General features: G+C 41.2%; 1 protein-coding gene across 2 annotated transcripts; it reads left to right on the forward strand.

Moving 5' to 3' along the window:
• The first annotated feature begins 674 nt into the window (after positions 1–674).
• On the forward strand, positions 675–13,841 carry LOC117935659 (TOG array regulator of axonemal microtubules protein 1). Of its 2 annotated transcripts, none has more exons than XM_034858009.1 (23): positions 675–968; positions 1,576–2,751; positions 4,568–4,622; positions 5,426–5,554; positions 5,787–6,050; positions 6,154–6,449; positions 6,564–6,787; positions 7,428–7,519; positions 7,608–7,772; positions 8,075–8,140; positions 8,480–8,643; positions 8,743–8,914; positions 9,226–9,462; positions 9,975–10,098; positions 10,427–10,532; positions 10,774–11,009; positions 11,159–11,317; positions 12,126–12,252; positions 12,338–12,453; positions 12,591–12,777; positions 12,936–13,155; positions 13,272–13,358; positions 13,450–13,841. In XM_034858009.1, the coding sequence occupies exons 2-23, from the start codon at positions 1,720–1,722 to the stop codon at positions 13,701–13,703; spliced, it is 4,512 nt and encodes a 1,503-aa protein (XP_034713900.1). In that variant the 5' UTR covers positions 675–968; positions 1,576–1,719; the 3' UTR covers positions 13,704–13,841. The 2 variants fall into 2 exon arrangements, with proteins under 2 accessions (XP_034713900.1, XP_034713901.1); XM_034858010.1 differs by having other exon boundaries at positions 6,154–6,437.
• Positions 13,842–14,451: the final 610 nt, after the last annotated feature.

Genomic DNA, 14,451 nt, shown 5'->3' on the forward strand with positions numbered 1-14,451 from the left:
GTGATAAATATACAGTACTATTTTCATTGTTCCTTTAATTGTTAATATTATTTTTAGCATAAATAACTTTTCTACAGTAAATGTGAACCCAATTTGTACCCCAGAGCATATTGGTGCCATATATAGATGGCATTTTGAAAATCATTATTTTAAGGCAGTGACCATTTTTTAAATAATAAAACCGTGGATATATGGGTGGCTAATATAATATACTATATTTCTCAAATATAGGGTATTTCTATAATATAAACTAACCTACACCGACTGCAGTGCAATGAAACAAATTGCCACTGTGTATTTTCTGGAGGACCTTGGTGGCGAGACGTTGGTGGCATAGATGTTGATGGTATACATGATATCCGGGGAAATTTGTTTCTGCAAAATTTAAGCTATAGTTGGCTTTACTCTAATACCTCAATACTATATAAGTAGCCTATTTGAGAAAATGTATACTTTTCTTCATGAATATAGCACAAATAACAAAGCAAATAAAAACATTAATTTTAAGTGATATTGTTATATATATATATAACTGTGCGAAGATAAAAACTGTAAGTAAACAAATTGACATGTGCACAGATAGACATGAAGGATATGTATGTACGTCGTTTAAGTCCTGCTATATCTTAATTTTTACACTCGGTTTGACATTTCACATAGACAGTTAAAGAAATCGCTGCAGCTCTGTGGGGATGATCCTGCCTGGAGAAGCCTGGAACTCGCGTCACCATGGAAGCGCTCAGTTTGCGACATGTATTCGCCATTTTGCTGCTTCGGTGTGTGTGGGCTTCTCTCTAATACCTCGGTAGCTTTCAAACATTCAACAGTCAACGTACCAACTGGAACAACCACGGAAAACGTCTGCACTTAGAGAAGTGAAGCTGCCGCAACATGACATGGAAATTTGGACGACGTAACGTTAGATAGCCTCATAGAGCGTCACGGAAGAGGACCAGAAGGAATGCAAGGTCTATTTTTTTTGCTGTTTTTCTAACTTTGCTAGCACAGTCAGCCAGCAATAACCACTAACACAATTAGCAGAGTAGCAAGTTAGCTTAGCACCGTTTGAGTGATGTTGCAGATAGCTATGGTTGTATGTAACCTTAGCTAACTAATGTAACGTTAGGCTGCTTAACGGTAACGGTGTAGGTTAGTCAGGGATTGATTGTAACGTTGAACCCATTTAGGGCATTACTAAGAATCGTATAACGGTATCTGGGTGCTGCTGTAATCAACACACACTTTTACTAATGTTGTAATAGCCTGGGATAATGTAACATACAGCAGGAAAGCCCATCTCAACCTTTCTGCTGATAAGTAACGTTACCGTGCTTGCCAGCCACAAGTGGTTGTTTCAATTCGCTCCAATCTAACGGAGCTAGTTCGTGAAGATCGATCGTAATGTTGAGGAGCAATACGACTCACGCTCAGTTTATATATGTACAGTTACGGGATTTTGTAACATGTTTATACGCATTATAACGAAACCTTTTGCTCCACATTTCACTCTCAGCCAACCGGAATTGATTCAGTAAGTGGCTAACCAAGTACATTTTCTCATTTTTGCATTCACAGCTTGACAAACAGGAGAGTGGTTTTCCATCACCAACCACTCAGGATGAAAGCACGATGTAAAGAGGAGGAATATTATAGTCCTCACATGATTGTATTTGCTTTTTTGGATTCTCAAATTTGACCACAACCACAAGACCATCAATAATGATACCTGGATTGATCTCCCAGGAGTTACACAAGCTGCTTCTGGACTTAACCAATTACCAAAATCGCACAAATGGGGTGGAAGAGCTCAAACACATTCTCTCAGAAGTGGACATGAAATCAGTCCCATCTGGCAGTATTGTGGAGTTCATACATTTTCTACCTCAACTTCTGGATGACAGTAATTTTAAAGTGTTGTATTGCACCTTGCAAATTTTAAACTTACTCATTCATAAGCTAGATACAGGTGTAGACAGATATTTCCAACAGATAGTCTTAGTGGCTTTGAAGGCCCTAGGGGATACTCGCACTGTCACAAGAAATGAATACATGAATGTGTTTCGACAGCTGATGAAAACTGTCGCACCACAGCAGGTATTGGATCTTGTCATTGGTACCTTGAAACACAAGAATTCAAGGGTTCGGGAAGATGTACTTAACATCATCATGGCAGCTATGCTCACTCATCCTAGAAAAGATTTCAACATCCCTAAGCTTTGTATTGAGGTTGCACCCTGTCTGGCAGACAGCAAAAGGAAGGTCCGCCATGCCGCCCTTGAGCTGTTTGCAGTTTTTGACTATTGCCTTGACACAGGGAAAAAGCAGGCCTTAATGAAAGCAGTGGACATGGTCGAACTCAATGAGGATGCAGACGGTCTTATGGCAGCTGTGCAGGCGAGACGAGCAAGGCACGTCCTTCCCAAACTCTCCTCAGAGGGGATAGTGGAGTATGGCTTGGTGGTCCCAAAACCAGGAAATCGGGGCTCCCTGCAGTATGGGTCTGGAGCTGATCTGGACTGGGTGATGAACGGTGGGCGCATAAGCAGTGCAAAGAGCCACAGAAGTGAACCAGACTGCGACCAATTGTATGGCTATGGCAGCTTAGGTTCCCTCACTGATGACCTTCCACTGCAAAGGAGGATTGTCAGCGCAGGTAAAGGGAAGAACAAATTACCCTGGGAGATGTCGAGCTTCTCATCCACTGAGAATGACCAGCAACGCAGTACTCCGAATGGAAAGTGCTCTGAAAAGGTGGGGTCCATCATCACTGTTGACTTGCAATATTCTCACTTATCTCATGTGATGAATTAAGCCATCTAGCATATAATTTTACTAACTCTGTTAAAATAAGACTGCTTTCAGGGATATTCTATTATATTGTAGGTTAATTTACCCAGAAAAGAGATTGGGCAGACAGGAAATGGTGTTCTTGTAGTTACCATTGATTGACATTAATGTAGCATCTATTGATTCAAGTGTGTGTTCATCTTTTTTCCTTCTAAAAATACTCTTTGAAATCCATATCAATTGGGGCTTAATCTGTCACCGTGCTTTTCATATTGACTTGGAAATTACAGCATCTCAGTGACAAGGCAGTTATGCTGATTTGCTCCATTTCAGTCAGTAAGTGCAGTCATTGCAGAGAGCATGAGAGAAGTGGCTATTTTTGTGAGCTTGTTTTTTTCTGCCTCCTTTCAGTGTTGCTTAGTTTACAGAGGCATGCTAAAGCTATACCTGGGTATAAATTAATCTTCAAAATTTGGAGGTGTTGTTTGTTTGCTTTCAGAATGTTACACTTCTTGTTTTAACAAGCTGATTTACACCCAAGTGCGCCAGTCCAAAAAGACATCTTAGAGGTGTCACTTTCCTCAGATAGAGAGTTTGGGAGGAAAAAAACTAAATATAGGATGATCTCTCATGATGCAGTATGGAGGGTGTGCAGCAGAGAGAGACAGTTACATTGCAACATCTTACTACATAGAGTTCCGATGTGTCTTCCTCAATCAACCTCTGCTTGTAAATATTATTGCATATTGTCTAGACAGCTCATAAGGCTTGATAAGATGTGTTATTTTTTTACATTATTAGATATGAATTTGTATATTTTGGCTGGGTAACAGTAGGCTTAATGGTATCCTTCTAAACATAAAAAATATGGCTCTCATTATAAACAGAGAGAAATAGGTAAAATCCCAGAGCACACCCGGATCACTGACACTATTTCTGAAAAAATACAGTAGGCGACTTGTTTCCCTGCACAGTGACACCGTCGCTCCAAAGATCCATGATCCAATGTCTTAAGATTAAAAATAAATTCCAGGGTAACCTACCACTTTGTTGGGTTAAAGTATGTACTGTGGAATACATACTACTAATAATATTTTATTAGCCAACAAACTGGAATGATTTGTTAAACATAATGCAGCTCTATTCCAATGATGTCCTTTAGTTGAGATGAGTGGCTTTGTTTCATAAGGTATTATTTTGAAAAACCTTTTGTTTACAGCAGTGTCTGTTTCCCGGCAACTCTATTATCACACAGCACACTTAGTGAAGGGGGCGTCACACATAATTGGTAATATCACAGGGTCATGCTTGTAAAACATGGCTTATTTACTGCTCTGGTCTTGATTGCAATCACACCAAGTGCTCCACGATGAGTGTTGATGAGATTGTAGGCAGTGGGAACCTCATCTAAACCTCAGCCACACTCTTTCTCAGAGGCTGAGATGCATACATTGAATGCAAAAATCTGTCATAATTCGGTCTCTACGTGATTTATTCATCTTAGACTATGATTCAACAGGTTAGAGTTTGGCAGTTAGAGTGTCATGAGAACAGTAGGCGTGATGTATATTCAGTAAAGTCTGTTTACAGTGCAGAAGATCCACCTAAATGCCACCTAAGTGTCTCTTGTCTGAGCCGGAAAATATATGCAACACACCTTTGTTCAGTCCAGTGGATGGAATTACACTTAGATTCCTGTTTTTAGGGATCGATTTACATTAGTTATTAGAACTTTATCGTCTATTGTTGCTGTTAATGGAAACAATTTTCTGCCTGCTAGGATTTCCTTCTCCTGTCGAGAAAGATCAGACCAGAGACCTACATACCCAGTTTCAGTAAGTACCAAGACTTCCTTCTTTCAACATTACCCTCACATTTATTCCATAAGAGGTGAAATGTACAGCTAACTGGTTGTCATGTTCAACTTCAGCTGGACTCAATTTAGAGTGGCTTTAACTTGAATTAGGATGCTGAGTCAGAGGGTCACCATGTCACCAAATGTCCTAAAATGAGCATGGTTGCAAGGCAGAGAAGTGCCATGCAAGTCTCAGACCATGCCAGAAGAAGCCATTACCTTCACCATCTGTTTAGTTCTCTAAACTGTAAGGAATCCTAACATAAAATAGAATAAAATAATACATCAAATTCTAATAATTGTACCTTAACCAGGTTCACTTGGACAGATACACTGTAGCACTTCCAGTAAACAGTTTAATTTGAGCATTAATTACCACTAAATTTCACTTATGTTGTAAAAGTAGGCTTTGTTACGTGGAATTTATACTGCAGTTTTATATCTATGGCAAGTAGAATGCAATAGAAAATCAAGCCTAGCGAATGTGTCATGTTACTGCTGCTGTAACTGTAGCTAGGGATCGTAGGTTTATAGCAGCTTGGCCGTGCTGTCAAGTTAAAATTGACCTACAAGCAGCTGGCTACCGCACAGTTTGGCAAAAACAGTCAAACAAAGTCCAGCAATGAGGATTGGACAGATTTTGCGTCAGTCCGTTTTTTGAGAGGGAAGGCATTGTTGCCTACTTAATTCTTCTTCTTATGTTTTCAAAAGGGTATTTTGTTTCTCACCTCAGCAACCCTGTCAGTTTTATAGTGTGAATGGCAAAATATACCTTCCATCTAGGTTCTGCACAGCCTCAGAAGCCACAATCCTCTAGAAGGAAGGAGTCCCCTGCCCGCCTCAGAAGAAGTGGAAGCCTCAACTTGGAGCCAGACATCTTTAAAACAACCAATTTCTCTGACCCAGATGTTGGTAAGAAGCCATCACTTTAAAAATGATCTTCTTGTTAAAAAAAAAAGTCCAACCCTTTAAAGTTTTTTGGAAGTGTTTACATACAGATGGCAAGATACAAATCCGGATATAAAAGTAATTGAGGCTTTTAAACCGACACTTTTCATGTCATGAAGCATAATGTTACCACCTTGTTACTTTTTATCTGCTCAGTATTTCACGGTTCCTGACATGTAAATACTCTGTCTCACAGTGGCACCCAAGGGACGCATGCTTTCACGGAACCCCAGTGTTGAGCGCACGTTCTCCCTGCCCTCGAACCCCACCACGTCCGGATCCTTCCTACTGCCCTCCTACCCACTGGCTACACTCCCAGGAGGGATGCTTACACCAACTTTGTCCCGCCGTCATGCAGACTCCTCCCTCTCTATGTCCAACACATGGCCCAACAAGAGAGAGAACACCCCTCACCAGCGAGACACCAGCCCCTGGAGAGACACAACAGGCACAGCAAAAGGTAATTTAGTAAAAAGTTGACATGTGAGCTGTCAGCTGAATAGAAACATGTTTTGGCCTCTTTACATCATCTGTTTTTATCCTCCCTTTTCTACCTCTTTTAGGAGGCCATCTCTCAAGCAGATCCTCTCCTCGGCCTCTTCGCGCCTCCCTCGTGAGTTCTTCTTCCACTTCGTCATTCCGCCGGGCTCTGACTAGCACCAGGGCAACCCTATCTATCTCGCCAGTTGTCCCAACAACAGAGCAGGTCCAATCCCATAATGGCCAGAAGTCCAATGCTTCAGGGAGCCCTCAGAATCAGCAATTGGAAAGGGACCTTCACCTGAACCCTGATGGCATTAATGTGGCGCAAGATCCTCAGGAGGATGATCCTCTAGACATGCAGGAGGTCAGCAAAACACTCAGTACACACTTAAAAAAACACACAGACTGCTAGTCAAGGCTGTGAAAGTTTGGCTTTCGTAAATAATATGCTCTCCATGCTCATGTGTGCCAATTTGTGTGTTGTTCACAGATGCTGCACTCCTTGCGCTCATTGCGCAACAGCGCTGCAAAGAAGAGGGCTAAAGCCAACCTTAGCAGTTCAGATCCAGACAGCCCTGACTCAGCTGTGAGGCTGGACCTGGGTTTGGACTCACCATCACACACCTCTCCAATGCTTACCACCTCAGCCAGTGAGAGTGGTCTTTCCAGTCTGAGCTCAGTCGCCAACTCCAGCTTCAATGGCATCAAAACCAGGTAAAGCTTTAGCATTTATTGCTTTTAAAGTCCCTCCACTATTGTAGATGTTGTCTGTCCTTGAGTACAATACTACTTTTAATACAACAACTTGATATTGTGATAAAAGCTTTATGCAGACACCATAGGTTCCTCCTGTAGACTAGATTATCAGATTGGGTCTTGATGCATCAGCTAATTGCTTCCTCCCGCTCCTTCTTTGTTGAATTCTGATTGTTGTTTTTCATTTCGTGGTTTAATTTTTTTGCAACATTGTTGATTGTTCGAGATAAATAAATAGAAAAATCTTTAGAAAAAACTCATAAGCAATTTTAAGGAGAAAAGTTATTAAATTTTTTTTAAATACAAAAAAGAATTGGATTTATAAAAATGTAAGCACATGCATAAAGATACTGTAACATGTTTTCAAATAATGCATTAATTTATGAGGATAACAGTATACTGGGACATTAGTCAGCTCAGCTACCTGTTGTTAATTAACTGACATTAAATGTCAGTTAATTGAGTCAAGGTTTTCACAGACATGGTGACAAGTTAGAGCAGTGATAATCTTGTACCCATCTGGTGGTGTTTGCCAATGTGTTGAACAGTGCTAAGCCGTTTTCCAGCATCATTTCTCAGTTGTCACATCTGTCTACAGCCCAGGAAACTCTGCCTCTTCAGGAATGAAACCTCGCATTGCATCTGCAAAACTGAGGTCTTCTGTGTCTATGGACTTCAGCAGCCTTCAAGGTATAAAAGGGATAATATGGTTTTTCCCAATCTGTTTTATTGCTTAGTTTATCTTATTTACGTCTCTGTCCTTTGCTTTTTTTTCAAGGATTGTCTCAAAGAAACGAACTGTCGTCTGAGGTGGGTGTTGTTGGGCAGAGAGTAACTTACTCCAACGGAACAATCAAAGCTGATGAAGAGACAACGGGACCATCCCCCTCGTCCGTCAAACCAGCCCTGCGTGAATCAGAAAGAGCTCTGAAGCCTGCCAAAGGTCTGTCAGCAGTGATATCAAACAAAACAGAGCTTTTTCTTGGATGTATCTGTCAATAATATATCTGTGGGTTTAAAGGGCCTATATTGGGCTCATTTTCAGGTTCATAATTGTATTTAGAGTTGTACCAGAATAGGTTTACATGTTTTAATTTTCAAAAAACACCATATTGTTGTTATACAGCACATTGCTGCAGCTCCTCTTTTCACCCTTTGTGTTGGGCTCTCTGTTTTAGCTACAGAGTGATAAGCACTTTTGATAATAAAATTAATCAATCAGTATGCAACTCTTTCGATTCTTAGGATCTCAAAGCCACAGCAGCAGGAACTCACCAGCCACGGATGTGCCTCAAGGAATCGTTGGAAGAGGTCAGTCTTTGCAGAGCTTGACTTGGGCCGACAAGTCTTCATTCATGTGTCCTGTATTCTGTTGTGTTGCCAAGATGTTCTAGCTGAGTGCGGTTTTACAACAGACTGAAAGGCAAGTGACATGCTTCCCAAAGCCCTGCCTGAGTCACGTACAGTAGAAGCATAGCCAAAGTTTTTCAATAATCATCATACTCAATTCCACATACAGTCACAATTCTAAGTTTAAAAATATCTCATCACTGAATTATTTTTTTTTTTGCATTTGAGAATGTTTAATGTCCACCTGTAAGATAATCTATTTCAGTTATCTGCAAACATCCCTCTTGTGCCTTGTCTTAGGCATGTTTGGCACTGCAGTTTTCCCCAGCCATCCGGGAGTCGCCTCTTCACTTGAGCAGGGGGATTCTGTGGCCAAACCCCCCACTGATGACTCAGCAGGCATCTACAGCCATGCTGCCAGTCCCCTAGACAGTGATGACGGCCCACATCCAGATGAGGTTAAGGTTAGTCACACTTTGCCCTGTGGTTCATTATATTACTCCCTACACAGTTTCCGCTTACCAAAGTCCTACCTGCTGTATTTTCTACCAATGCATGTGCAGGCAAGGGTGAAGAATGCAAGGTTTAGCCGGGATAAGAAGCGGCTGCACGGTCTGGATCAGCAAGAGGGACAGCTCAGCCAAGCAGACCACACGCGAGACAAAATTCGCCACAGAGTCAGACAGATGCTGTCGGACTCACCCACAGAGGAGAACAGAGTATTAATCATCCAAGGCAAGAGAAAGATTTGAAAACCTTAACCAACTGATTTTATTCTTTCTTTATTAGTATTAAATGTATATTTCTTCATAATGTGGGGTTTAAGTCAGAGTTTAAATTATTTAAACTTCTGGTTATTAAAAAAAGCAAATACCACAGCACATAATAAGGGATGCATGTTTAACTCACTTTTTTGCTATATTGCACTTCAGTATTAGATCTTGCTATGATGTACTTTATTGTTTCCTCATGCTATTTAACTAAATAAGATCATCCAAATATGCAGCTCCTGATGTTCACACCATTTTTTTTTTTTCCTTCTGTAGATCTGCAACTGAATGGCAGCACACATACTTCCACTAGAGCAGACCTTCTCACTGATGAGTCCCCTATCAGCCCCACCAGTCCTGTCAGCCCACCAGGACCCCAAAGCCCCATCAAGTGCTTCACTCCGCCACACCAGCCGAGCCCCCCCACAGTTCCCCCCAACCCCAAAAACCTTACCCGTCTTAGGAGGGCCCCTAGCCTTAACAGAACCCGACCATCGCTATCCCAGAGCTCAGGTCAGTGGATCTAAAAACCAACGACTTCATCTACCTGCCGCACCAAATGTCAAGCTCAATTATTTGTTTCTTTAAACCAGCAATAAATGTCACAGTGTATGTTTATTATGTTGCCATGTATCATCTCTCAGTTCACACTGACTGGCTTACAATTTAGACCAGAGCTTCAAAAGGTCTTTGTTCATAGAAAATGGTAGTACATTAATTAGTCTGCCAGAGCCATCGTAACATGAGGGAATAAGATGTTTTCTTTGGATAATGTGCCACAATGCTTTGTTTTGACAACCTATTGTTAATGCACCGCCGCCCACACACTGGTTGTTTTCAGACTAATTGAGGTGTGTGTGTGTGTGTGTGTGTGTGTGTGTGTGTGTGTGTGTGTGTGTGTGTGTGTGTGTGTGTGTGTGTGTGTGTGTGTGTGTGTGTGTGTGTGTGTGTGTGTGTGTGTGTGTGTGTGTGTGTGTGTGTGTGTGTGTGTGTGTGTGTGTGTGTGTGTGTGACGGGCCATTTAGATGAGCTGTCCCCTGGTACCACCGGTCACAAGAAAAATCTCTCAGAGCCTCCGGAGCTGTCTCAGTTTTCCAAGCCTGACCTGGCGCTGGCACAGAGCTTTAACCTGTTGAGCTCCGAAGACTGGTGAGAAACACTTGCATGTTAGAGTATCTCAGCTGCACTGTTTTGGAGGAGACTAGTTCTGATCCATCATCCTGATAGCACAAATCCCGGGGGCCAGGGATTTATAGAATACCATGAAAAATCCATTTGCTGGTTTTTATTAGCTTACGAATTACGTGAATGAGGAAAAAAAATTAAATCACAAACATTGTGGGGCAATAAAAACCTTAGCTTTACAATTACTGTAATAAAAACCCTTTTGTAAAGAAGCAGCCACTGAACTGTCTTTAAATTTTGTCAAAAGAATCTACAACAAATGTCTACAAACTCCTTTTTTTTTTTTCTTCAGGGAGAAGAAGATCGAGGGTCTGACGATCCTGCGCAGTCTGGCCCACCACCACTCAGACACACTCCAGGCCAGGCTTCATGATGTCTGCCTGGCCCTCATTCAAGAGGTAGTATAACCTGTTGTATAATACTCCCACATCGATTTACTTTTTCATTTTGTCTCTTCATTCCATCTGAACTTGAACTGCTTTGCTCCTCAATACATATATATTGCAATCTGATTTAGCAGATCATTTCTCAGTGTCTTAGTAATTAGCAGTTTACGTATTCTCAGCCTTGACTAACTTACTGCAAGGAATGCTCGAATGTCCCATTTTCCCCAGTATTAATAATGTCCATCACATTCAGGTAAAGAATCTGCGGTCAAGTGTCTCCAGGGTTGCCGTATGTACGCTGGGCGACCTGTTCACCCACCTGCAGAAGGCAATGGACCAGGAGCTGGATGGGACAGTTAAAGCTTTACTGCTGAAGGCCGCGGAGAGTAACGCCTTCATTAGGCAGGATGTGGATGCAGCACTGGGATGCATGGTGCAGCATTGCACACCAACTCGTGGCATCAATGCTTTACTCTCTGGGGGACTCAGGTCAGTTTGTATCTCTACACACACACACACACAGCAAGGTGCTGTTTCAACACATTTACAATTTTTTATTTTTTTTGTACCTTTGCCTTATTTGTAACACCAAATCCTTTTAATCTGTGATTGCTGAATTGTTTCCCCTGTTCTGATAGTCACCTCAACGCAGTGGTAAGAAAGTGCACCGCCCAAAACCTGGCTAATCTGGTCGAGAAGGTTGGTGCGGCCCGTCTTCTATCTGGAGGCAAAGATCTCACAGACAGAATCTTACCTGCAGTCACCAGACTCGCACAGGACTCCTCACAGGAACCCAGGTATGCCACTTTGTATTTGTTGCTGCATGCGTTTTTAATTTTTAGAAGTTGGTGCAATTGGGCCTCCTTCCTGTTTTTACGGCCAGATTTTGCTTTGCGCACATTTTCCTGTTTTACAAAATGGAAAGAACCAGAGTGGATGGTTCGTCCAGCTCATTTGTAGAAAGTCCTTATCAAGGTTTGTAGAGAATTCTAGGTCATTAAATAAACACATTTAAACACATAAAACACAAATTATAGTGGGAACATAGAACAAATCAAAACTTCCACAAGATTTGGTGTGTTTTCAACATTTTGATTTTTTTTAGAAAGGTTTGGTCAATCATATAAGATAGCGAGATAGCTGACACTGTTTGGCGCATTCCATTAAAATCCACTTTGTAACCAGAAAAATGCAATCCAAACTTATAATGTTCAGTTTTTGTTGAGCTTGTTTGAGAGAAATTTTCTCTTGTTGTGGTTGTCTATTGGATTGAATGTATGTAATATTTCGTTGCCCCATTTAGGAATAGTAAGAAAATTAGAAAAAAAAAATTCTATATAATGCAGTTTAATATAACCCAATATTGCAACATATAAAATACACCTGCAATCTGGTTGATGCATGCATTACTATTGCTGAGATAGAAATCTAAAAACATTGAAGGAAAACAGCTAGCTTTTCCTGCTTACAGTCATTCATGGACATGACACCTTCCAGGCCAAAGATCAGATCACTGCAGAGAAGCCAGAATTTACACAAGACAGAGACGGTTAATATCTGCGCTTAGTGTCTGAGTTCTCATTATCACAGTGGTTCAACACACAGGTACTATGGTCGTCGAATGCTGCTGTCCCTGTCATCCCACCCTGACTTTGACAAGATCCTGGAGAAATATATTCCTACCAAAGACCTGCCGACTGTCAGAGACACTGTCTTCATTCTCAAGACAAAGGTACTTTTTTTCTGTTTGTGTTTTTATTCATATTGCTTTTGCTAAAGGTCACACCGTCATCTTACCTGGAGATTATTTTTTTTAGGCTCTTGGTGAGACGTCCCAAGACACCCAGTCAGCCAGGGGTAGACGCTCCCTCCCAGGCAGTGGTACAGTCCGGGCCTCATCTCTCACCAGAGAACCACTCAACCAAACCAACAGGTGGGTGTAAATATCAAACATGAAACAGAGCCTTTTGAGCAGAGGTCTAGCTAAACACAAACTGTATAATGAATATAGAAGGTATTCATACTTGATCACTGGTTTAAACCGTTTGATGTATTTTGCATCATCTACAGGGAGTCTAATAGCCATAGCCACAGCTGTAGATCTCAGACACAGAGTATTGCAGACAAGACTGAATACATCCAGCATATCTCAGGTCTGCTGAGTTCAAAGGACTTCAGAGAGAGGATCAAGGGAATTGACCAGCTAGAAGCTGACTGCCAGCACAACCCCAACATGGTCATCAATAATATATTCCCGGTTAGTACTAGCTTTTCTTTTCTCTAAATCCTATCATATTTGTTTGTCACATGCTTGGTCATGGTTCACAATAACCTAATGCTGTTGCATCAATAAAACATCACTAAAATGTCTGTCTTCTCCTCTTCTTCTTCGCCCTCTGGGTTCCCATCTTTCAGGTGTTTGATGCCTTCAAGGCCAGACTGCAGGAGTCCAACAGTAAAGTCAACCTGTATGCTCTTGAGTCTCTTCAGAAAATCATCCTCTTGTTGAAGGACAACCTGTCCCAAGTAGTCAATCTCCTAGTCCCAGCAATCGTGGACAATCACCTCAACTCCAAGAACAACGCCATCTACTCTGCTGCTATCGGAGCGATCAATGCACTTATCTTAAATCTTGGTACTCATTTTGAGCTTTCAATTATTTCTGTTAGAGGTTAAATTGGAGTCAGTGACTCGGTCTAACTGGAGAATTGTCTTCATTTGACTCAGTGATTTTCTTTGTTTCATTGACAGATAACGTACTTCTTCTTCAGCCTTTCTGCACCAAGGCTCAGTTTTTAAACGGCAAAGCAAAGGTGGATCTTATTGAAAAGGTTGCAGGTATGTTGGTAGTAAATCTGACCTCTGTTTCAGCTTGGCTCTCAGATTGGTGCGTAAATCTGACCACCGCTTTCTAACTTTCTTTTTCCAGATCTTGTGACCGAGCTCTACCCTCGCAAGCCCCAGATGGTGGAGCAGAAAGTGCTGCCCTTGCTTTGGCACCTCCTGGGCACCTCTACTCACAGTGGTACCATCCATGGCCGGGGTGGCAGCGTGAGGGGTGCTACTGCCAACCTGTGCCAAGCCCTATACGTCCAGATGGGGCCCAGTCTGACTGAGTGTGCTGCTTCCCAGTCTGCCAATGTCCATAAAGGTTTAAATGAGGTCCTGAGGACCGTATCCTAAAAGATAAAACTGAATCAGAACACAACCTAATGTTGGAAGAGAAGAACATTAACACTGACCTTACTTGAAGACAGAGATGTTCTACATTTCTTACAGTGCCTGCACTTTTATATCAATAAAGAGAAAGTCCTTTAAAAAGTAGGAGCTCTTAATCTTATCTCAGTGAGATTTCCTCTGGTACAGAAGCATGGACAATTGTAACATACTGACATCAGGTCTTACACATACTCAACCTGCTCTCTTTGCACTTTGAAAAGGTAGCTCATTAACATGATAGACTTAATGAGATTTACATTTGATCAGCCTATGGTTGTCATTGCTTTTTTTTCCATAATCTAAACATGTACTGTAGACAAATCAGAGACACTATTGCAGAATGTAAGATTGAAATGCACAAAAAAGACAGGGAAGAAGACAGGGACCTGAAAAGTCTATATTTTTGCTGTTTCATCAAAATGTTTGATATTTTCAAGACGTCTTAAATAGTTGATCTAATGTGAATTGAGATTAACCATAATAGTAAAAAAATACTTTTGTACAGCTCAAATGTGTATTTGCACAGTATTAGCTTAATCTGTTATTGTATGCTGTATAATGGTACAGTTTATAAATTATCTATTGTGTAATGGTTTAAAAGTCCTGTTAATGATGTGCTAAGTTGGTACCATCTGTCTTTTTTTGCATGACCAAAATTGAATGGCAGGATCAAAATTGTTTATATTTTTGTTAAGTGTATGTGTGTGTGTAT

Source organism: Etheostoma cragini, chromosome 20 (assembly GCF_013103735.1).
Source record: "Etheostoma cragini isolate CJK2018 chromosome 20, CSU_Ecrag_1.0, whole genome shotgun sequence".
Taxonomy (NCBI): Eukaryota; Metazoa; Chordata; class Actinopteri; order Perciformes; family Percidae; genus Etheostoma; species Etheostoma cragini.